This window comes from Euleptes europaea, chromosome 2, assembly GCF_029931775.1.
Source record: "Euleptes europaea isolate rEulEur1 chromosome 2, rEulEur1.hap1, whole genome shotgun sequence".
In the NCBI taxonomy this organism is placed as follows: domain Eukaryota; kingdom Metazoa; phylum Chordata; class Lepidosauria; order Squamata; family Sphaerodactylidae; genus Euleptes; species Euleptes europaea.
Window position 1 is genome coordinate 6,090,050 of NC_079313.1, and position 24,797 is coordinate 6,114,846.

At 50.7% G+C, this 24,797-nt stretch overlaps 2 protein-coding genes across 2 annotated transcripts in view; one reads left to right on the top strand and one right to left on the bottom strand.

Moving 5' to 3' along the window:
* UPF1 (UPF1 RNA helicase and ATPase) overlaps nucleotides 1–24,797 on the bottom strand; it is a 309,167-nt gene that overhangs the window by 71,788 nt on the left and 212,582 nt on the right. The window lies entirely within an intron of this gene.
* Nucleotides 1–24,797, top strand: part of COMP (cartilage oligomeric matrix protein) — a 30,151-nt gene that overhangs the window by 4,652 nt on the left and 702 nt on the right. Inside the window, exons 3-15 of the mRNA XM_056844529.1 lie at nucleotides 4,316–4,488; nucleotides 5,565–5,702; nucleotides 7,441–7,518; nucleotides 8,214–8,372; nucleotides 12,550–12,654; nucleotides 14,808–14,915; nucleotides 16,119–16,278; nucleotides 18,433–18,551; nucleotides 18,985–19,037; nucleotides 20,513–20,706; nucleotides 21,376–21,554; nucleotides 23,428–23,476; nucleotides 24,507–24,703. Coding sequence (XP_056700507.1) covers nucleotides 4,316–4,488; nucleotides 5,565–5,702; nucleotides 7,441–7,518; nucleotides 8,214–8,372; nucleotides 12,550–12,654; nucleotides 14,808–14,915; nucleotides 16,119–16,278; nucleotides 18,433–18,551; nucleotides 18,985–19,037; nucleotides 20,513–20,706; nucleotides 21,376–21,554; nucleotides 23,428–23,476; nucleotides 24,507–24,703 — 1,712 coding nt within the window. The remainder of the gene's footprint in view (nucleotides 1–4,315; nucleotides 4,489–5,564; nucleotides 5,703–7,440; nucleotides 7,519–8,213; nucleotides 8,373–12,549; nucleotides 12,655–14,807; nucleotides 14,916–16,118; nucleotides 16,279–18,432; nucleotides 18,552–18,984; nucleotides 19,038–20,512; nucleotides 20,707–21,375; nucleotides 21,555–23,427; nucleotides 23,477–24,506; nucleotides 24,704–24,797) is intronic.

Genomic DNA, 24,797 nt, shown 5'->3' on the forward strand with positions numbered 1-24,797 from the left:
CCAACCTCCAGGTACTAGCCGGAGATCTCCTGCGATTTCAACTGATCTCCAGCCGATATAGATCGGTTCACCAGGAGAAAATGGCCACTTTGGCCATTGGACTCTAAGGCATGGAAGTCCCCCCAAAAAAACCCCTCCTCAGGCTCCGCCCCCAAAACCTCCCGCTGGTGGCAAAGAGGGACCTGACAACCCTATGGCAACACAACCCTTTTTTAATTTATTTTTGGCACGTCCTTATATCAATAGGTCTCTGAGTTTTGAAATGGGAGGTGCAGAATCCAGTGACCGTATTGGATACTGGCTTCTTCTTGTATCCTGAAGAGTCCCGCTTCACCCAGGCCTGTCGGCGCTTGGAAGCTAAGCAGGGTTGGCCCTGGTCAGTACTCGGATGGGAGCCCAGCAAGGAAGTCCAGGGTTGCTACGCAGAGGCAGGCAACGGGAAACCGCCTCCGTTAGTCTCTGCCTCGATCCAGGCTAGCCCGATCTCATCAGTTCTCAGAGACCTTTTATGCAGGGACGTTTCCCTGCAGTCTCATCCCCGCTGACTGCTTCGGGGCTTCCTTTTGATTATTCATGCCTTTTCTGCCCGTCAGAGGTTGCCTTGCGGTCCCCGCATGTTTTGCCCACATTTTCCAGATTCTGGCTAAAACAGCATCTGGAAAACACGGGCAAAACGTGTGGAGAGAGCGAGGGGACTTCTGACAGGCAGATAAGAAGAGTTGGTTTATATGGCAACTTTCTCTACCACTTAAGGAAGAATCAAAGTGGCTTACAATCGCCTTCCCTTCCCCTCCCCACGACAGACACCCTGTGAGGGAGGTGGGGCTGAGAGAGCGTGACTAGCCCAAGGTCACCCAGCTGGCTTCGTGTGTAGGAGTGGGGAAACCAACCCCGGCTCTCCAGATTAGAGACCACTGCTCCAATCCACCGCTCTTAACCACTACACCAGGCTGACTATCAGGCATGCATAATCAAAAGAAAGCCCCGAAGCAGCCTGCGAGGGTGACCACGGGAAACGACCCTGCATGAAAGGCCAGAAGCTTAGCACGGTCGGGCCTGGTTCGTACTAGGATGGGGGAACCATCATAGAAGTTCAGGGTTGTTATGCAGAGGCAGGCAACGGCAAACCACCTCTGCCTGGATGGCCCAGGCTAGCCCAATCTCCTCAGCTCTCAGAGGCTAAGCAGGGTCAACCCAGGTTGGCACTTGGATGGGAGAACACCCAGGAAGTCCAGGGTTGCTGCACAGAGGCAGGCAATGGCAACCCGCCTCTGCCCATCTCATGCCAGGAGCGCCCTACGGGTGGGGGTCGCCGTGAATTAGTTGTGACTTGACGGCACCTTCTTTTCGGAAGGCTCTTTTACTTATCTTTGCTTTGCCTTCTGTTGTGGCTCTCCTTGGCCTTTTATGCATGGCTGTTTCCCTCGCCGTCACCCCTCCGATGACTTCATATGTCTTTATATGTGGATCATGCATGCCAGTTCCAACCGTCAGAGGTCACCTCGCTCTGCCCCTGCATTTCCCCGCGTTTTCAAATTCGAGATAAAACAGGCCTCTGAAAATGCCGGCGTGGTGTAGTGGTTAAGAGCGGTGGTTCGGAGAACTCTGGTCTGGAGAACCAGGCTTGATTCCCCGCTCCTCCACATGAGCGGCGGAGGCTAATCTGGTGAACTGGATTTGTTTCCCCACTCCCACACACGAAGCCAGCTGGGTGACCTTGGGCTAGTCACAGCTCTCTCAGCCCCACCTCCCTCCCAGGGTGTCTGTTGTGGGGAGGGGAAGGGAAGGGGATTGTAAACCAGTTTGATTCTCTCTTAAGTGGCAGAGAAAGTCGGCATATAAAAAACTATTCTCCTCCTCCTCCTGTTTGTGTCTTTGAATCTTGTGAGCGGCCTTTGGGAGATTCTTTTGCTTTTTGGTGGCAGGAAAGGGGGGATAGAAATGTAAGATTTCAAAAACAAGCAGGAATGGGTTTCTGGACGCTCTCCGCAGGTGCCCTGTTCTGTGCCCCTCCACCCTGCGGGGACAGAGGAGAGAAAAGAAGCCAAAAGGTGTGTGTGTGTGTGTGAGGGGGTAATGCTTGTTTTATAATGGGACCAGTTCAGATCTGTACGGCGGCTGTCCCGCGGTGCCCTGGACAGGTGCATCCAGCCGGACGTAATAGTCTGGAAGCAGCACCGGATAACACCACCCAAGGCGCGGTCAACGATTGCCCAGCCACGCGTGGTTGGGTGTGCCGGCTGTTGCCACCTGGCTGCAGCACGACGCCCAACCCACGCCGGCTCTGCCTCTCTTAACTGTTTTTGATCCCAGCCCCCCCCCTTTAAACTCCTTCTGCCTTCTGGAAACCCCCGGTTTTGCTCCAGCCGACTGACGGATGCCCCCCGGCAGCTCTCCGAGGGGGGCGGCCGTCTCTTGGAAAGTACCGGCTGGTGGATTAGGGCCCGCGTTTGCCAGAGACATTAAGCGTTCTCAGCTACACACGGGCGAAAGTATGTAAACAGCGGAGGCCCATGAAATGCAAGAGGTCCAATAATGACATCAATGTGTGTGTGTGTGTGTAAAGTGCCGTCAAGTCGCGATAAACTATTCCAAGCTACTAAAACACGCACACGCATCAAGTCAGAGCTAGGTTCGAGTCCAGGAGCGCCTTAGTGACCGACAAGGTTGTGGGGGCATAACTTTTCGAGAGTCGGCTTCCTTCTTCAGATACAAACAGGAGTGGAGATCTCTCTCTGTGTCTCAGTCAGAAGGTGGGAGGAAGTCAGGATGCAAAAGTACAATGCATAGGGTTGCCAACCTCCAGGTGCCAGCGGGAGATCTCCTGCTATTACAAGTGATCTCCAGCCGATAAGAGATCAGCTCCCCTGGAGAAAAGCGGCCGCTTTGGCAATCGGACTCTATGGTGTTGAAGACCCTCCCCTCCCCAAACCCCGCCCCTCCTCAGGCTCTGCCCCAAAAACTGCTGGGACATTGCAGCCTTGCGTTGGAACAGTGACTCTTGAGTCTGCTGAGAGCAAAGCATTCTGGGAGAGATTGGGCTGCATCCACAGAAGTACCATGTCCAGATCACCCAAAGTGATGGTATCACTTTACTCTGCTCTGGTTAGACCTCACCTAGAGTACTGTGTTCAGTTTTGGGCACCACAATTTAAGAAAGATGTAGACAAGCTGGAACGTGTCCAGAGGAGGGCAACAAAGATGGTGAGGGGTCTGGAGACCAAGTCCTATGAGGAAAGGTTGAAGGAGCTGGGTATGTTTAGCCTGGAGAGGAGAAGACTGAGAGGGGATATAACCATCTTCAAGTACTTGAAGGGCTGTCATAGAGAGGAGGGTGCCGAGTTGTATTCTTTTGCCCCAGAAGGTTGGACCAGAACCGACGGGTTGAAATTAAATCAGAAGAGTTTCCATCTAGACATTAGGAAGAACTTTCTAAGAGTCAGAGTGGTTCCTCAGTGGAACAGGCTTCCTCGGGAGGTGGTGAGCTCTCCTTCCCTGGAGGTTTTTAAGCAGAGACTAGATGGCCATCTGTCAGCAATGCTGATTCTATGACCTTAGGCAGATGATGAGAGGGAGGGCACCTTGGCCATCTTCTGAGCATGGAGTAGGGATCACTGGGTGTGTCGGAGGGAGGTAGTTGTGAATTTCCTGCATTGTGCAGGGGGTTGGACTAGATGACCCTGGGGGTCCCTTCCAACTCTATGATTCTATGACAGTTGTATGTTTTGTGTTAGTTCAACTCAACCTTATGAAAACAAATAAATCTGAATTTTGTTTAACAGTTCCGTGAGGAACTGAGTTATTTCTCCACAGGGATACTGATCCTAACAGATTCAGTAAGCAAGGCCACTAAACTAAATTTCGCCGTTTAACTCCGCCTGGGATTCCGTAAAGTAAAAGATAAAACTTTCACAGGTTCTAGTACATATTCAAACGAATATTGACTTTGCTAAAAACATCCCAGAAAAGAGAAAGAAATATTTCTCTTCTTCCAAAACCTCCCGCCGGGGGCGAAGAAGGACCTGGTAACCCTAACATGCTGCTTTGTAATTGGGTGTCTGATTGCTGTGAGAGAAACCAAGCTTACTTGTCCCGCGCTTTGCCTTATGCATGGGGATTTCACCCGGGCTGAGCTCAGGGAAGATCGAAGAATCGGGTTAATAGAGGGGCGGGATGTCCCGGGATTTGCCTGGGCTGGCAGCGAGGCCATCTCTAATGGAGAGAAAACTCATGCATAACTCCAAGGAATAACCGAGACAGACCGGGGGCGAACGTGAATGAAAGTACCCACGCATAAATGACCTTCGTCTTGCAGGGATGAACACGGGAGCGATCGGCCCCGGGATTAGCATGACGGCGTTTAACAGGTGTTACCCGAATCCTTGCTTCCCCGGGGTCACCTGCACAGACACCCCCACCGGCTTCCGCTGCGGATCCTGCCCCCTGGGCTACACCGGCAACGGGACTCACTGCATTGATATAGATGAGGTTAGTGCAGACGGCAAAAGGGGGCAGTGTCGCCTTTTGCTTCATTTTTGGGAACAGGGATCCACTTTGTCACTTCTCTCCGTCTCTCAGCTGGCTTTCGGAAAGAGAAGTGCCTCGGTAAAAAACGTGTCTGTCCTTTTCGAGGAACCTTTGATTTGGAGAACCGGGTTTGATTCCCCACTCCTCCCCTTGACTGGCGGAGGCTAATCTGGTGGACTGGATTTGTTTCCCCGCTCCTGCATGCGAAGCCAGCTGGGTGACCTTGGGCTAGTCACAGCTCTCTCAGCCCCACCTATCTCACAGGGTTGTTGTGGGGAGGGAAAGGGGATTGTAAGCCGGTTTGATTCTTCCCTAAGTGGTAGAGAAAGTCGGCATATAAAAACCAACTCTGCTTCTGCTTTAACAAGCTTCCGGGCTTTTCCTGGAACGCTGTTTGAAAACCTAGAATCTCCACAGCCCGGTACAATCTGATTCATCCCTATGTCGCAGCTGGGGATGAGCAAAACTGGCTTTGCCCAAGGCCACAGCGAAGACAAGATTTGAACTGGGGACTTGAGGCTCCTGGTTCTGTTCCCGAACCATTGTGCTACACCCCTGGAATAGTGCATCCCCCACCCCCAGCTCTAGCCCGTTTGTCTCAGGAACCCACTGGATTAGTAGAGTCTGTGACCCACATCCCAGGTCGTGTTCCTCAGCGTGGTGTAGTAGTTAAGAACGGCAGACTCTAATCTGGAGAGCCGGGTTCGATTCCCCCACTCCTCCACATGCAGCTGGCTGGGTGACCTTGGGCTAGTCACAGTTCCATCTGAACTCTCTCAGCCCCGCCTGCCTCACAAGGTGTCTGCCGTGGGGAGAGAAAGGGAAGGCGATTGTAAGCCACTTTTGAGACTCCTTAAAGGTAGAGAAAAGCGGGGTATAAAAACCTCCTCCTCCTCCTCCTCCTCCTCCTCCTCCTCCTCCTCCTCTTCTTCTTCTTCTTCTTCTTCTTCTTCTTCTTCTTCTTCTTCTTCTTCTTCTTCTTCTTCTTCTTCTTCTTCAAGTGATCTGCCCCAAATAACCGACTCTTCTGCTTGCAGTGCGCTGCCAATCCCTGCTTCCCCAGAGTCCAGTGCATCAATACGGCCCCTGGTTTCCGCTGTGAGCCCTGCCCTCCGGGGTATACAGGGCCAGTGCTGGAAGGAATGGGTTTGGCATACGCCAGGGCCAACAAACAGGTAACTCCTAGGAGGATTGGTTCTCCTTGTGGTGGGGCAAGGGTGCATGTGTGTGTGAGAGAGACTCTCTGTTGAAAAGCAGGGTCAAGTGTAACATTGCCTTTTGGGGCGTGTGTGTCCCTTACAGATTTCAATTTCTTTAAGCAGAGCTCTCTTTCCCAGAAAAGCAAGGCCTTCCACTGTTCAATGTGATGCACTTCAACGCCCCTTGCTGTGGTTCAGTTAATTCCAAAAAAACATTAAGTACCAGGTCATTCTTGACCCATGGGGTGACGTCACATTATAACATTTACTAGGCAGACTGTGTTTACGGGGTGGTTTGCCAGTGCCTTCCCCAGTCATCTTCCCTTTACCCCCAGCAAGCTGGGTGCTCATTTGACCGACCTCGGAAGGATGGAAGGCTGAGTCGACCTTGAGCCCGCTACCTGAACCCAACTTCCGTCGAATCGAACTCAAGTAGCGAGCAGAGCTTGGACTGCAGTGCGGCAGCTTACCACTCTGTGCCACGGGGCTCTTAAAAAAAAATGAGAGGGATGAATATAGTTAGCAACTCTGGAGGAGACTGCCAAGAGCGCAGTGGTCATTTCCCCAAGGCAGGGAGTATAAGATCCCCAGAAGAGCCCAAAGGGTTCAGGTCATTCTGTTTCCCAAGGTGGCCCACCAGCAGGGCACACAGGCTGACCAGAGGGCCATGCTTGGACTTAATTGGGATCTGAGCATGGGCCAGCTTCTGTGTGCCAGGTCGGTCCGTTGGTCCATGGAGCTCCGTCTTGTCTGGAGCCCCTCCAAGATCTCCAGCAGAGAGGGATCTTTCCCTAGCCCACCTGCTTCAGATCCTTAAGGACTGAGCCTGGGCATTTCTGCATGCAGAATGTGTGTTCTACCACAGACGTATGGTCCCTTCTGAAGACTCATGCCCTTTATGCATGAGAGTTTAACTTGACGTTCGTTGCTTGCTGGAGCCACACTTTCCTGTTGGGAATCTATGCACCAGCATAGTCTCCAAGCTAAAATCAAGTCCCCTCCCCTTTAAATGCTGCCTTGTAATTGGCTTACTTTGTAGAGCTTACTGTGAGAGAACATTTTCCCCAAAACCCAATTGCTGCATAAAAAAGCCTTTTTAGAACAAAAAACAAAACAAAAACAGAACAATCTGAAAAGAAGGGGGGGGGGGAGAAATCCAACCCTTGTTTTTAAAAAGCCTTTCTTCTGCTCAAAAAGAACTCCCAGGAAGCATTTGAATCCCCGCCTCTTTACATGCTGCTTTGTAATTGGCTGTGAGAGAAACCAAGCTTGCACGCTTTGCCTTATGCTTGGGGATTTCACCCAGGCTAATCTCAGGGGAGAGGGAAGAATCGGGTTAACAGAGGAACGGGAAGTCCCGGGAATTTGTGAGGGCTGGCAGCGAGGTCATCTCTAATGGAAGGAAAACTCACACATAACTCCAAGGAACCGAGACAGATGGGGGGCGAACATGAGTGAAAGTACCCATGCATAAACAACCTTAGCCCTTGAATGTGGGAACAGCCCTTTTCTGGAAAGCAGTGGGAAGCTGCAGGTGATGGAAAGGTTTGTCCAAGCTCCAAGGGGTTGGACGTAAGGGTGTGAACCTGCCCTAAGGGAAAAACAGTCACTCCAACCGTAGGCTTCATCCCCTTTCTCTCGGCACTCTGCACTTTGACTAAAGGGACTTGCCAAGGATGCGAGCTGCCTCTTACACCCTCTGTCTGACAAACAGGTATGCAACGACATCAATGAATGTGAGATGGGCCTCGCCAGAGCCTGCGTCCCCAACTCCATCTGCATCAACACCCGGGTGAGTATCACCAACGGGTTTCCAGGGGGCTGAACGCCTCTCTCTGTCTCGTACTTCTCCCCCAAGTGATATTGAACACATGAAGCTGCCTTAAACTGAATCGGACCCTTGGTCCATCAAAGTCAGTATTGTCTACTCAGATTGGCAGTGGCTCTCCAGGGTCTCAGGCTGATGAGGTCTTTCACATCACCTACTTGCCTGGTCCCTTTAACTGGAGATGCCGGGGATTGAACCTGGGACCTTCTGCATGCCAAGCAGAGGCTCTACCACTGAGCCATGGCCCCTTCCCAGTAATCCTACTGGTGGGTGGGAACATCCAGAATCCATAGCCTGTCCAGGTCTATGCAGTTTGCTTCCCACTGAGAACAACAAAATTATTGGCAACTGGATGTGAAAATTCGTGCTCAAGGAAGCAGAAGATTTAAGAACACGTTTGCGCCTCCCATTCAAGAAGCGGGGAGGGGGTCTGCTTTGGGAAGCACATCTGGATAAGCATCTGCTATCCATCCGAAAGTTTCTGGACGTAAGGGTGTCCAAGACACCGCCAAGGTTCTGCGGACATCCAAAACCCTGGGGAAAGTCAACAGAAACATAGGGGCAGGATTTGCACATCCGTAAGATACACACTCCTCCCAAAAAAATACCCTACATGACTGTCTCCGTTGATGTCCGTAACCCATATTTTCTTCTGGCAGGGTTCCTATAAGTGTGGGTCGTGCAAAGCCGGCTTCGCGGGGGACCAGACTGTGGGCTGCCGGAGCAAGACGGAGAGACGGTGCCCCAACGGAGAGCTGAGTCCATGCCACGAGAGAGCGGAATGCGTCATTGAGCGTGACGGAAGGCCGGGCTGCCGGGTGAGGAGGAGGAGGAGGAGGGCTTTCCTTTTCTGCGCAAGTCCCTTTGCGGGTCCCCCCAAAGCTGTTCCAGAACAGCTTAAACATGGGTTAAATTGCGGGAGGAAAGGTACCAGCTGGATATTAGGGATTTTTTTTTTACAGTAAGGGTTGATCGACAGTGGAATCAGCTACCTAGGGAGGTGGTGAGCTCCCCCTCACTGGCGGTCTTTAAGCAGAGGCTGGACAGGCATGCTCTAGGCTGATCCTGCATTAAGCAGGGGGTTGGGCTAGATGGCCTGTATGGCCCCTTCCAACCCTAGGATTCTATGAGGCTATTGCGACACCCTGTAGCAGTGAGTTCCACAGGCAATTCTGGAGGCCTCACTTCAATAAGGATGTGGACAGAACGGAGCGGGTGCAGAGGAGAGTGACAAGGATGATCAGGGGCCTGGAGACCAAGCCCTAGGAGGAAAGGCTGAGGGAGCTGGGAATATTCAGTGGAGAATAGGAGATTGAGGGGGGACATGATTGCTCTCTTGAAGTATTAGAAGGGCTGTCACTTAGAGGAGGGCAGGGAGCTGTTCCTGTTGGCAGCAGAGGAGAGGACTCGCAACCACAGGTTTAAATTGCGGGAGGAAAGCTACTGGCTGGATATTAGAAAAAACGTTTTACAGTGAGAGTTGTTTGACAGTGGAATCGGCTACCTAGGGAGGTGGTGAGGCTCCCCCTCTCCGACAGTCTTTAAGCAGAGGATGGACAAACACGTGCCAGGGATGCTCCAGGTTGATCCTGCATTGAGCAGGGGGTGGGACTAGATGGCCGGTATGGCCCCTTCTGACTCTAGGATTCTATGATCTGAAAACCAAGCTGAAATGGGCACGGTTTAGATTTGAAGGGTGCTTACCTTTTTGGTAAAACGCAAAAGTTTTGTATTTGTATCTAGGGCATTTCAGATTTCAAACGCGGGTCAGAACGAGGGAGCAATTGCAGCAGCTTGTCTCCCTCTCGGCATTTTAAAAACGTTTCCCCAACATGTGACACTCTGATCCCACACCTCGGCAAGCCCCGCTTTATTTCTGCTGTGTTTCGAAACGTGCTGTCCACTTTTCCGGTGTCAAATTCAGCTTGCTAAAGTGTTCCCAAAGTGCGTGAAAAGCACAGGGAAACAAGAAAAGGCCAAATAATTTTCCTTAGCCAAGTGAAATTAAAACAAAGAAAGAAACTGGCGCGGAGCTCCTTTGAAAGGGAAGAGAGCGACAGCCCCCCAAACCCTTCAGGGTGTGACTGCCAGACAGCCGTAGATGCCAAAACATGTCCTTCTGGGCCTCTGTTCTCACCTGGGGGGTGCAGAGGAGCTCCCCAGCGGGGCATGCATGTCCACACTGAGAGCCTGAGAGACAGTCCTTCAAATGACAACATTTGTAGTTCAAAATTCGTATGACATTTGGAAAGGGGAGCGTTTTAATCCCCCTCCCCCATTGGTTTAATCTCCAGTTCCTAACATAGATACATCATGGGGTTTGTGGATGCTTCTCTCCCCCCCCCACCTTTCTTTTGATGTCAAATCACAGCCTATTTATGGCGACCTAGGGTTGCCAACCTCCAGGTGGTGGCAGGAGATCTCCTGCTATTACAACTGATTTCCAGCTGATAGAGATCCGTTCCCCTGGAGAAAATGGCCGCTTTTGCAATTGGACTCTATGGCATTGAAGTCCCTCCCCTCCCCAAACCCCTCCCTCTGGTGGCAAAAAGGGACCTGGCAACCCTATGGCGACCCCATAGGGTTTTCACGGCAAGAGACATTCAGAAGTGGATGACCGTCGCCTATCTCTGCGTAGTGACCCTGGACTTCCCTGGTGGTCTCCCATCTCAGTACTAACTGTGGCCGACCCTGCTTAGCTTGCAAGATCTGTTAAGATTGGGCTAGCCTTGGCTACCCAGGTCAAGGCAAGAGACGAACAGAGGTGGTTTGCCATTGTATACTTGTACATAGCAACTCAGGACTTCCTTGGAGGTCTCCCATCCAAGCACTAACCAGAACCAACCCTGGTTAGCTTCCAAGATCTGACCAGATCTGGCTACCCTGGGCTATTCAGGTTAGGGCTTCTGCCCTCTAGTGGCTAGAAATAACAATTTAGATTCAGTCACATGAACACATGAAGCTGCCTTCTACTGAATTAGACCCTTGGTCCATCAAAGCCAGTATTGTCTCCAGGGTCTCAGGCAGGGGTCTTTCATATCACCTACTTGCCTAGTCCCTTTAGCTGGAGATGCCGGGGATTGAACCTGGGACCTTCTGCAGGCCGAGCAGATGCTCTACCACTGAGCCACGGCCCCTCTCCGCGTCTCTCCAGGGTCTCAGGCAGAGGTCTTTCACATCACCTACTTTCCTAGTCACATTAACTGGAGGTGCCGGGGATTGTACCTGGGACCTTCTGCATGCCAAGCAGATACTCTACCGCTGAGCCACACCCCCTCCCCAAGAACACATGAAACTGCCTTATAGTGAATCAGACCCTTGGTCCGTCAAAGTCAGTATTGTCTACTCAGACCGGCAGCGGTTCTCCAGGGTCTCAGGCAGGGGTCTTTCACATCACGTACTTGCCTAGTCCCTTTAACTGGAGATGCCGGGGATAGAACCTGGGACCTTCTGCATGCCAAGCAGATACTCTACCGCTGAGCCACAGCCCCTCCCCAGTTACCCTCCCTTCCAGTTCCCAGCCCATAGACAAAAGAGCTACCGTTAGTCTGCTACCAGATCAGACCAGCGGGCTATCCAATCCAGCGTCCTGTTTCCCATACTGACCAAGGAAATGTTCCCAAGAGGCCCACAAGGAGGGTCACGGAGGACAAGACCTTGTCCTATCGTTGCCCCCTGGTAATTGGCATTCGGAGATAGACTGCCTCTGAACATGGAGGTTCCTTTAAGTCACAACGGCTTGCACACTGATGGGCCTCTCCTCCATGAACCTGTCAAACACCACCACCCCCTTAACGCCATCTGAGGTAGAAAGACCTCATCTCGTGGTAGAGAGCTCCACAAATCAATTACATATAGTATGAAAAAAAAAAACACTTTATTTTGTGTATCCTCGATCTTCCTGCCCATTTACCGCCCTCCATCAGCCTTAACATGGCCCAGCTTAGGGGGCGATAAGAGTTCTCGGGGCTGGAATTCTTTTCCTTTAATGCTTCCCTCTCCCCAAACCAAAGTTTTAAAAACAACATTTGATTGAAACTCATAGTTGGAAGTTGGCTAAATATTTTGGTTTCGTCTGTTTTTGTGGGCCTCTAATCGGCATCCCAAAGATGATCTATTATTATTATTATTATTATTATTATTATTATTATTATTATTATTTGTCAATAGAGTGCTATCAATTGGGTACTTGCAGAGTACGCGGAGAGAGGTCTATAATCTAAAATTTGACAAAGGGAAGGGAGAGAAAAATGGGTAAAGACTCTGAATTCATGCCAATCATCTTGCCTCTCCCCAAAGAAAGTGCCCAACACTGCAAGCACTGCACTGGGCCTGGATAGCCCCACCTCTGTGGCCTCTGGCACAACAGACAAGCAATTTATTACCCCCATCCTCACAACCCCTTTTGATCAGGGGGGTGGAGCAACTGCCCTATGAGGAGCGGTTAAAACGCTTAGGGCTGTTTAGCTTGGAAAGAAGGCTGCTAAGGGAAGACACGATAGAGGTCTATAAAATTATGCATGGTTTGGAGAGAGGGGTCAGGGCGAAGCTTTTCTCCCTCTTTCATCATACCAAAACGCGGGGGTCATCTGCTGAAGCTGGAGGGTGAGAGATTCAAAACAGATACAAGGATGTATTTCTTCACACAACACATAGTTGAATTGTGGAACTCCCTGCCCCAGGATGTGGAGATGGCTGCCAACTTGGAAGGCTTGAAGAGGGGAGTGGACATGTTCATGGAGGTGAGGGATATTCATGGCTACTAGTCAAAATGGTCACTGGCCATGATGCATCCCTATTCTCTCTAGCATCAGAGGAGCATGCCTATTATATTAGGTGCATTGGAACACAGGCAGGACGGTGCTGCTGCAGCCGTCTTGCTTGTGGGCTTCCTAGAGGCCCCTGGTTGGCCGCTGTGTGAACAGACTGCTGGTCTTGATGGGCCTGGGTCTGATCCAGCAGGGCTTTCCTTATGTTCTTATGTCTCTCTTGCAGTGCATTGTGGGATGGGCTGGAAACGGCTATATTTGCGGGAGAGACACGGACATCGATGGGTTTCCTGATGAGAAGCTACGTTGCAGCGATAAGAAATGCCGCAAGGTAATGTCGCCTTCCCTATCCTGAACTTTCAGAACAGGTAGAGTATCCCTTATCTGGACATCCCATATCCGGACTGATCCAAAAATCGGACCCTTCAATCCAGCATGCAGGCAGATCCGCACTGCCTGCTTTCAGTGTTTCTTCTTACCTAAAAAAATAAAATACAGTGTATGCGGCATCGTAGGTGGAGACTAGGGTTGCCAACCTTCAGGTGGTGGCTGGAGATCTCCTGCTATTACAACTGATCACCAGCTGATAGAGATCAGTTCCCCTGGAGAAAATGGCTGCTTTGGCCATTGGACTCTATGGCATTGAAATCCCTCCCCTCCCCAAACCCCGCCCTCCTCAGGCTCCGCCCCACAAATCTCCAGGTATTTCCCAACCCGAAGCTGGCAACTTAGTGGAGACTGAAAGCCTGCCGTTGTTAGTTTGTGTGTTGTTTAACAGCTGATACAGGTATTCTGGTGAGATAGTTACACCTTTGCTTTCTGACGGTTCGGTATACACAAAATTACTTAAAAATATTGTTTAAAATTACATTCAGGCTATGTGTATAAAGTGTATATGAAACATAAATGAATTTGGGTCCCATCCCCAAGATAGTTCATTATGTATAGGGAAAAATTCCAAAAATATTCCAATATACGAAAAGATCTGAAATACGAACCACTTCTGGTCCCAAGCAGTCCAGATAAGGGATGCTCGACCTGTATCTGTCCAGGGAGTCCTCTAGGCATTTGTGCCAACCACTGGACAAGGGATTCTGGTTTGTCGCACTCCCCTTGGTATTCCCATCCAAGACAGGACTCTGAATTCTGCAATGCAATATCGTATCAATTTTCTCCATTGTTGTAAAAGAAGGAAAACCAGGGTGTCAAGCAGCAGGAGGAAATTAACATTCTCTCCTTGTGGGAGACCCATCCCTCCGGGAAGTGCATTTCTCATCCCGTCCTTTCTCCAAGCTGCACAGAGCAGTATAAATGGTACCCCTTAATCCTATTTTATCCTCACAACAGCCCTTCGAGGTAGGTTGGGCTGAGGTAGGTTGGGCTGAAAGAGAGTGATTTGCTCAAGATTACCCACCGAACTTCGTGACTGAATGGGTGTCTGAACCCGAGTCTCCCCAGTTTTAATCCAGCAGTTTAAACACAATGCCATTCTGGATCTAAGGTGGCTTCTGTTGCTGAAATTCTCTTTGCAGGGCAGGGCCTTTTTAGTGGCAACCCCAGAGATTTCAGATGGCTCTTTCTCTGACCTTATTTTAGAGACAGGTTAAGATGTTCCCAGAAAGCTGTGCAGACTTTTTAAAAAATTTCTGGCTAATGGTTTTTTAAAAAAAAGTATTTTTCCTGCTGCCACTGTTAAGTTATCCATTATATTTTTACAGCTAATTTTACTCTGGTGGGATTTCTACCTTGCGTCTAAAGTATATCATAAGATGCATATAATAAATACATGTTGATTTTATTTCTGACTCTGGAATCATTTATTTTTATGGCTGTTCATAACTTACCACAAGAACGTGAGTCCTAGTGGGCAAGGTATGAAATATTTCCAAAAATAATAAAGTAAACAATTTTTAAAAGGCAACACCTATATTAATAATGAACAAATGACACGGGCAGGACAGATGAAAACTGCGCGGACGTGAAATCATACGACCCCCCTTGGCTGGTTATTACAATGTGACCATTTATACTTGGTAATTAGGACCATTTATACTTGGTAATTATAATTGTTCCAGGCTGAATTGCCCCTCATATTTTTTTTAGTTTTTCATGGTGAACCGTCGTTCAGGAAGCGACTGTGAAGCCGGCGCATACCTGCTTCGCATTACTTAAGAGCCCCTTTAACGCGACCTTTTGTGTTTGCTCCGCCCCCACACTGAAGAATCCCCTCAAGGAACCATGCAAAATGACAGCCGCGCGCCGGTTGGCTAATGGAAGGAACAAAGGAGCAGATGAGTGGGGGGTGGGGTGGAATTTCTCGTTTTGCATCAGGACCGTGAATAATCATTTTAAAGGTTGCATTTAAAAAAAGAGCTTTGAGCGAGCTTCAGGATTGACCCTGCATAAATGGGCTGTGATCATTGGCACACTCAAATAATGGAATTAGAAGGGGGGCTAATATTCTGCCCTCCTTTCCTCTTTCAGGACAACTGCGTCACTGTTCCAAACTCTGGGCAAGAGGATGCAGACAGAGACGGCATTGGAGACGCTTGCGATGATGACGCGGACGGGGACGGGATTCTGAACACCGAGGTCTGAACAACGATCTCTCGAGCGCACCGTCTGCTCACAATTTATGCCTGGTTTCCTGCTTCGACTCCAGAGTTGTCTCTCGCATGTAGCTGCAGCTAGGGAAAATATAATTCTCATCCGGTGCTGCGATTTTTAGGGTAGTTAATTCCCCATACTTTCGAGACATCATGTACAGAATTTTTCTGGATGAGATGAGGCGGCGAAATACAGGTATGATTCCCCCCTTAACATGCAGGCAACTGTGGAGAGCCAATTTCATATCCGTCTTTCACCTGGGAACACATGAACACATGAAGCTGCCTTCTACTGAATCAGACCCTTGGTCCATCAAAGTCAGTATTGTCTACTCTGACCGGCGGCAGCTCTCCAGGGTCTCAGGCAGAGGGTCTTTCACACACACACCCCAACCCCAATTGCTGCATAAAAATGCATTTTAAGAACAAAAAACGGGGCAATCTCAAAGGGAAGGGGGAGAAATGCAACCCTCGGTTTTAAAAAGCCTTTCTTCTGCTCAGAAAGAGCTCCCAGGAAGCAGGAAGCATTTGAATCCCTGCCTCTTTACATGCTGCTTTGTAACTGGCTGTGAGAGAAACCAAGCTTGCGTGTCCCATGCTTTGCCTTATGCATGGGGATTTCACCTGGGCTGAGCTCAGGGGAGAGGGAAGAATCAGGTTAACAGGGGAAAGGAAGGTCCCAGGATTTGCCAGGGCTGGCAGTGAGGTCATCTCTATGGAGGGAAAACTCATGCATAACTCCAAGGAACAACCGAGACAGACCGGGGGCGAACGTGAGTGAAAGTACCCATGCATAAACAACCTATAAGTATTTCTTGTGGGGACCTAAAATAAGTCTGAGGAGAAGGAAACTGGCAAAGGCACCCCTCTCCAATTGTTTCTGTGTATGTTTCCTGCCACAAGTCATTCATTTAGACAGATTTGCCCTCCACGAAAGTATACAGTAACTGCTCTAAAGCCATGGCAGCTAACCCGAACCTCCATATTCAGTGGTAGTCTACCTCCAAGAAACAGGCAGCAGAAGGGAACACGCAGGGAGGCCTCGGTCTAGCCTGTCTAGATTGCGAGGACTTCTCTGAAGCGTTTGCTGACCAGGACGCACCTTTGGGTCTGACCCCCCCGGCTGGGCGAGACTCCAGTTCTTAACCCCCACGCGCACCCTTCCTGACGGCCACCAATCTCTCCGCAGGACAACTGCGTGTTCGTGCGCAACACGGACCAGCGCAACACGGACCAGGACAATTACGGGGACGCCTGCGACAACTGCCCCCACGTGAAGAACAACGACCAGCGGGACAGCGACAGAGACGGCCGGGGAGACCTGTGTGACGATGACATGGACGGGGACAGTGAGTGTCTGGGCATCTCGGGTCTTTCGGGTTACTCCCTAAAAGCCTCCGAGGATACCTGGATGCCTCGCCCTTGTTGGTCGAAAGCGCTGTCAAGTTGCTACCCTTGGGCACACGAGGCCCTCCCCGAGCTATAAATGTGTCTCCTCTGCAGTCGCCCTCCTCGTCACCTGCTCGCATTTTAAGGGAGCCATACGGCCACTTCTCTTGCTGATAAGTTTTGGGAAGGGGGCCGAATGGGTGCAGTTCTGGAGGCCTCGCTTCAAAGAATCATAGAGTTGGAAGGGACCACCGGGGTTATCTAGTCCAACCCCCTGCACAAGGCAGGAAATTCACAACTGCCTCTGCCCCACGCCCCCAGTGACCCCTACTCCATGCCCAGAAGATGGCCAAGATGCCCTCCCTCTCATCATCCAGGGAGTGATATATTTATTTCGTGCAGTATTATTTCAGAGAATCATACAGTTGGAAGGGACCACCAGGGTCAACTAGTCCAACCCCCTGCACAATTCACAACTACGTCCCCTCCCCACGCCCCCAGTGACCCCTACTCCATGCCCAGAAGATGGCCAAGATGCCCTCCCTCTCATCATCTGCCCAAGGTCATAGAATTAGCACTGCTGACAGATGGCCATCTAGCCTCTTCTTATAAACCTCCAGGGGAGGAGAGCTCACCCCCTCCCAAAAAAGCCTGTTCCACTGAGGAACCGTTCGAACTGTTACAAAGTTCTTCCTAATTTCTGGACGGAAACTCTGTTGATTTAATTTCAACCCGTTGGTTCTGGACGTATGGCGACCCTGTTGGCTTTTCAGGGCAAGAGGCGAACGCTGGCTGGCTTGCCATTGCTTGCCTCCGCAAAGCAACCTAGCGGATTGATAAACTAGGGCAGGGGTCCCCAACGTGGTGCCTGTGGGTGCTATGGCGCCCGCCAACACTTTTCCTGGCGCCTGCCGAAAGCTTTTAGGAAGGGGGTGGAGCCAGGTCGGGCTTTTGCACTGCGTCGCTGAGGTTTAAGCGGTGGCAACTATTTTGTGGTTGGGGATTCCTGAACCAAAGCCATTTTTGAGCACGGCGAAAAGCAGCCCAGAGGGCCAAGCATCCTGTTTCCCGCAATGTTCAAGCAGGAAGGCAGTAGCCCCCCACCCCTCAACTGAATGGCCCCAGCACCTGCCATTGAAAGGTAGACTGCCTCTGGACAAGCAGGCTCTGTGCATCCATGCCATTAGCAGAGACAAGATTAGCTTCTCAGTGCCCGCATCCGCAGTTCAGTCCCGATGGTAATGGGTGGACTGCTTTAAAAGCTTATGGCTTTGCCCTTCCCTTCCCAGGGTTTTAAAGCCACATCAAACCTGGCCCCTTCTTCCCAAGGATCCCCCCACCCCTGGCATCCTCCCGAGACCTAGGAACAGGGAGGGAAGCCATGCAGCTTGTCTGCGTCCCGGTTCCTGTCCCGTCGACATCAGAGTTTTCCAAACTCCGTGCCCATACGTTGGGTTATTTTTGGCCTACGGGGCCCAAAGGATGCCATGGATTTCGGCCACCGAGACTGGACAAGGCGGGGAAATTAGACAGACAGGAATCTCCTGCAGCGAGAGAAACATGCATAAATAATGCAAGTGAAGAAAGAACACGGCGGGTCGCCATGTTAGTCTTGTCTGTGGCGTGGTGGTTAAAAGCGGTGGTTTGGAGCGGTGGACTCTGATCTGAAGAACCGGGTTTGATGCCCCCACTCCTTCACATGAGCAGCGGAGGCTAATCTGGTGAACTGGATTTGTTGCCCCGCTCGTCCACATGAAGCCAGCTGGGTGACCTTGGGCTAGTCACAGTTCTCTTAGATTTCTCTCAGCCCCACTTACCTCCCAGGGGGTCTGTTGCGGGGAGGGGAAGGTGATTGAAAGCCGGTTTGATTCTCCCTTAAGTGGTGGAGAAAGTTGGCATATAAAAACCAACTCTTCTTCTTCTTCACCTGGAGGTTGGCAGTGCGACTGGTAGGGCGCAGCCTCTCTCTCCTCTGCCCCCCCGACTGATCTTCAGCAAAGTTTTCTCATTGGGCCAGGGGTGGCTAAACACCCCTCAAGTCACAAGTTCAAGGCTAGGCTCAGTTTTGAGGGCTGACAGTATTTCTCTCTCCCCGCCCCGCTGCCTCCCACCAGATGTTAAAAACATTATGGACAACTGTGTCAGGATTCCCAATCCAGACCAGAGAGATACCGACGGGGACGGTGTGGGAGATGTCTGTGATAGCTGCCCCTCGATCTATAATCCAGACCAGGTAACTTTCATCCTGAGTGTATTCCTAGCTATCTAAAGAGAGCAGCGTGGTGTAGTGGTTAAGAGCAGCGGTTTGGAGCGGTGGACTCTGATCTGGAGAACCGGGTTCGATTCCCCACTCCTCCACAAGAACAGCGGACTCTAATCTGGAGAACTGGGTTTGATTCCCCACTCCTTCACATGAGCGGCGGAGGCTAATCTGGTGAACTGGGTTGGTTTCCCCGCTCCTCCACACGAAGCCTGCTGGGTGACCTTGGGCTAGTCACTCTCTCTCAGCCCCACCTACCTCACAGGGTGCCTGTTGTGGGGAGGGGAAGGGAAGGAGATTGTAAGCCGGTTTGAATCTCCCTTAAGTGGTAGAGAAAGTCACCATATAAAAACCAACTCTTCTTTTTCTTCTAAAAATTAAACGTTTTGTGCTTCCCTCTGCTTAGAAAGATACTGACCACGATCTTGTCGGGGACCCTTGTGACACCAATCAGGATCGGTGAGTAAAACAAATATTGCCCTTGTTCAGCCTGCAGGGAATTGTGGAGTACTGGAAATATGGTTAAGAGCTACTGCTAGGCTTTTAAAAGTGTGTTTTTAATCATTTGTAAGGATTATGGTACCACCTTTTTCGGCTGGTTAGAATCCCATAAATTTAGACGAGCGTTCTTATTGGCAAGGTGTAATGTCTTAGAGAAGGGGTGTCAAACATAAGGCCCGCGGGCTGGATCCGGCCCCTTGAGAGCTCTTATCCGGCCTGCAGGCCGGATAAGAGCATTCAAGGGACCGGATCCAGCCCGCGGGCAAGCCTGAGGCAGCCACTCTCAATCTGGGCTGGCGGGGCATGGCCCGGCCAGACCAAGTGACATTGATATCATAACTGGCCCTCGTAACAATTGAGTTCGGCGAGACGCAAGGGAGATGCAATAAAATTATTGCAGAACCCAAATGCCCATGTTGTCTGGATCAAGTAGACTCCCTAGCCCTCATTGTTTTAGCATGTTCGCAAAACCAACGGGTTGAAATTAAATCCAAAGAGTTTCCGTCTAGACATTAGGAAGGATTTTCTAACCGTTAGAGCGGTTCCTCAGTGGAACAGGCTTCCTCGGGAGGTGGTAAGCTCTCCTTCCCTGGAGGTTTTTAAGAAGAGGCTAGATGGCCATCTGTCAGCAGTGCTGATTCTGTGACCTTAGGCAGATGATGAGAGGGAGGGCACCTTGGCCATCTTCTGGGCATGGAGTAGGGGTCACTGGGTGTGTGTGGGGGAGGTAGTTGTGAATTGTGCAGGGGGTTGGACTAGATGACCCTGGTGGTACCTTCCAACTCTATGATTCTATGAAATAATACTGCACGAAATAAATATATCACTCCCTGGATAAAACAGCTAATGCCACTCTCTGAGAAGCTGATACTGCGTTATCTGCTGTCAAGTAGATCAGTGAATTGAGTGAGAGACGTGGCAACGTTTCTCTTTATAGTGTCAGGAAGAAATTAATCTTCATTTCTCCCTCCCCCTTTAAAGTGTGAAATGGCAGATGAATAACCAATGACTGTTAAATCAAGGGAAAGGAATACCTCCTCCTGGGAAAGCTGATTAAAAGTAGAACAGTGATTCATGCAGAGACGCAAAAAGAGTATATTATTTGGGTATGGCACTCTAACAGCCCTCTCACAGCACACTATGTGTTTGGATACACAGTATTTGGAGAGCCAGTGTGGTGTAGTGGTTAAGAGCAGCGGACTCTAATCTGGAGAACTGGGTTTGATTCCCCACTCCTCCACATGAAGCCAGCTGGGTGACCTTGGGCTATTCACAGCTCTCTCAGCCCCACCTACCTCACAGGGTATCTGTTGTGGGGAGGGGAAGGGAAGGTGATTGTAGGCCAGTTTGATTCTTCCTAAAGCAGGAGAAAAAGTCGGCATATAAAAACCAACTGTTCTTCTTCTCCTGCTTCCTCCCTGTCTCTCGGCCAGCGACGGAGACGGTCATCAGGACTCCAGGGACAACTGCCCCTCCGTGCCCAACAGCTCCCAACTGGACACCGACCGGGATGGGATCGGCGACGAATGTGACGATGACGACGATAACGATGGCATCCCGGACCGGAGGCCGCCGGGCCCTGACAACTGCCGCCTGGTCCCCAATCCCGGGCAGGAAGACACAAACAGTGAGCAGGCCGTTCCAGAGTGGTTTAGTGGTTTGGAGCGGTGGACTCTGATCTGGAGAACCGGGTTTGATTCCCCCACCCCTCGAGGGTTAAACTTTTTTGGGAAATGATTTTGAAGAGAATGGAACAGCTTTTTAAAATCAAGATTAATTTGGATATAGACGTGCTATTTATGGGTGCAGTGAGACAGCAAAGAATAACTGGAAATGCCCAGGAACTATGTAAAGCTATGATCCTAGCAGCTCAAGCTACAATAGCAAAAGGATGGAAAGAAGCAAACACATGGACTTTTGAATGTTGGAATGATTATTTATATGAATATATACAATCAGATATTGTTGCACAATTGGCTAAAGATTCACCGTGGGATAGTAAAATAGGGGAAATAAAGGACAAGTGGTCTCTGTACTTGAATTGGATAAAATGCGAGGAAGTCAACCCTAAACTAACTAAGAAATTTAGAAACGTGTGCTCCTGGTTAAAGATTTCGGTGTGAAAATGTTGGGTGGGGGGAAAAAATGTAGAACATAGTATGGATTTAAATATAATGTATAACCTAATAACATTAATAATAATAAAAAAGATTCCCCACCCCTCCACATGAGCAGCAGACCCTAATTTGGAGAAAAGGTGACCGAAAGCTGAGACGGTCTTCCCTCTGTCCCGCAGGAGACGGCATCGGGAACGCCTGCGAGGATGACTTCGACAAGGACCTGGTGGTCGACCACATTGACGTCTGCCCCGAGAACGCCGAAGTGACGTTGACTGACTTCCGGGCCTACCAGACGGTGGTGCTGGACCCCGAGGGCGACGCGCAAATCGACCCTAACTGGATTGTCCTCAACCAGGTGGGAGTGTGGAGCGGGAGTGCTTGGTTTCCACACGAATGCGGCCCTTCTGGCTTGACCGAGAATGCTCCGCAGCCTCAGCCTTCCTCTGTAGGGGCCAGAGCTGGTACGCTCGCAGGGTGGGTAAGGGGTAAAGACAGCATGCTCTCCCCTCTGCCTCTTACTCCTGCTTTAAATGGCGCCTCTTCGTTTAGGTAGTTCCTTCACTCATGAGAGCCGGCGTGCTGTAGTGGTTAGGAGCGGCGGACTCTCATCTGGAGAACCGGGTTCGATTCCCCACTCCTGCACATGAGCGGCGGACTCTCATCTGGAGAACCGGGTTCGATTCCCCACTCCTCCACATGAGCGGCGGACTCTCATCTGGAGAACCGGGTTCGATTCCCCACTCCTCCACATGAGCGGCGGACTCTAATCTGGAGAACCGGGTTCGATTCCCCACTCCTCCACATGAGCGGCGGACTCTAATCTGGAGAACCGGGTTCGATTCCCCACTCCTCCACATGAGCGGCGGACTCTAATCTGGAGAACCGGGTTCGATTCCCCACTCCTCCACATGAGCGGCGGACTCTAATCTGGAGAACCGGGTTCGATTCCCCACTCCTCCACATGAGCGACGGACTCTAATCTGGAGAACCGGGTTCAATTCCCACTCCTCCACATGAGCGGCGGACTCTAATCTGGAGAACCGGGTTCGATTCCCCACTCCTCCACATGAGCGACGGACTCTAATCTGGAGAACCGGGTTCGATTCCCCACTCCTCCACATGAGCGACGGACTCTAATCTGGAGAACCGGGTTCGATTCCCCACTCCTCCACATGAGCGACGGACTCTAATCTGGAGAACCGGGTTCGATTCCCCACTCCTCCACATGAGTGACGGACTCTAATCTGGAGAACCGGGTTCGATTCCCCACTCCTCCACATGAGTGGCGGACTCTAATCTGGAGAACCGGGTTCGATTCCCCACTCCTCCACATGAGTGACGGACTCTAATCTGGAGAACCGGGTTCGATTCACCACTCCTCCACATGAAGCCTGCTGGGTGACCCTGGGCCAGTCACAGTTCTCTTAGAGCTCTCTCAGCCCCACCTACCTCACAGGGTGTCTGTTGTGGGGAGAGGAAGGGAAGGTGATTGTAAGCCAGTTTGATTCTCCCTTAAGTGGCAGAGAAAGTCGGCATATAAAAATCAACTCTTCTTCATTCTCATCCCCGGCTCTCTGGCTTGTTGACACCCTCTCGGTCCCCTGCTGATCAAAGCAACCGCCAAGTAAAGGAATTGGGGCCTTTTTCTCAGGAGCTCAAATGTCTCGTGGCCCTGACTGGCAGCTGCTTATTAAGAGGGCACTACACTGAATACAGCAAGAGTTGAAAAGTCGAGCCAACAACAGGGGTATCATTTGCATGGGGTCTTGGTGTTTGGAGGAGCGTTTTAATTCTACCTTCCAGGAGGGGTGTGTGCCAGGACCTGATCGAAGTCTTCGGTGCCCTGGAACGGCTCAAAGCACAGGAGAATGAAGCCGTCTTGACTTCGTTCCAAGCGTAATAGGGTGCCAGGGGAGAGGGGACGGCGCCACCACCTAAAAAGCCCTGCCCCCTGTCTAGGCTCTGAGAGCTGGAGGCCTCTCTGCCCTCCGGTACTCTTCTGTATTATTTTGGCATTTTAACTCTGCCAACCTGCCTTGGGACGCTTTGTCCAGAACGTTCTGCCTAGAACTAGGTCAAAGAGATAAATAAGAAGCACACCACAAATGGGAAAAGTTCATTCGCTTCCCAGTCTTGAGCTTCTAGGAAGCACACCCTTGTCAACTAACTCTTGTCAACTAACCCATGCCAGTGGACACAAACACTCCCAATTTTTTTTGTTTTTGCAGGGTATGGAAATCGTCCAGACCATGAACAGTGATCCAGGCCTGGCTGTGGGTAAGGGCCATTCTATTCTCTCCTAAGAGGAAGCCGTCATTGTATTAGAGAAGGGGAGGGGTGCCCAAGTGCAAAAACTGGGGAGGGGTACAGAAGCTGGAATGCTCTGCTTCCGTGTTTTTTATTTAAAAGCAAGTTTCTACTCTTTGACGTCATGAAGAGGGGCCGCGGCTCAGTAGTAGAGCATCTGCTTGATATGCAGAAGGTCCCAGGCTCAATCCCTGGCATCTAGGTTCAATTTTCAGCATCTCCAGTTAAAGGGGCCAGGCAAGTAGGCGATGTGAAAGACCTCTGTTTGAGACCCTGGAGAGCCGCTGCCAGTCTGAGTAGACAATAATGACTTTGATGGACCAAGGGTCTGATTCAGTATAAGGGCTGTAGCTCAATGGTAGAGCATCTGCTTGGCATGCAGAAGGTCCCAGGTTCAATCAGTGGCATCTCCAGTTAAAGGGACCAGGCAAGCAGGTGATGTGAAAGACCTCTGCCTGAGGCCCTGGACAGCCACTTCATTTTGGGAAGGGGCTCTGCCATAATGGTCGATCTGTGCTGAGTGTTCTTCAAAAGGACTCAAGTACACTTCCCAGCATCTCCCATTAAAGATCTCAGGAAACTTAGATGGCCATGCTTAGGGCTGTTTGGCTTGGAAAGAAGGCGGTTAAGGGGAGACATGATAGAGGTCTATAAAATTATGCATGGTATGGAGAGAGTGGACAGGGAGAAGCTTTTCTCCCTCTCTCATAACACCAGAACGCGGGGGTCATCTGCAGAAGCTGGAGGGTGAGAGATTCAAAACTGATAAAAGGAAGTGTTTCTTCATGCAATGCATATTAAAATGTGGAACTCCCTGTGCTGATGGCTGCCAACTTGGAGAAAGCTGACTTGCAGAAAGCTGACTCAATTATGCCAGGTTGCGGGTTCGAATAGTGCGGGTGCCAAAGCCCCCCCCCCACTGCCCCCTTCCCTAGCCCTATCTCATCTCTTGCCTTGTTTAGCATTGAATTTCTGTCCTCTCTCTCTTCCCCTGGTTGAGGCTACACTGCATTCAACGGGGTGGACTTTGAGGGCACTTTTCACGTGAACACGGCCACCGACGACGACTACGCTGGCTTTATCTTCGGCTACCAGGACAGCTCCAGCTTCTACGTGGTCATGTGGAAGCAGATGGAACAGACGTACTGGCAAGCCAACCCCTTCCGAGCGGTGGCCGAACCCGGCATCCAGCTCAAGGTAACCTGGTAGTCCCAGAGCGCTTGGTCAGAACCCTTCCAGGAGCCGCCAGTCAAGTGCGAATTCTCAGAGAAGGGGGGGAATCCTCCGCCTT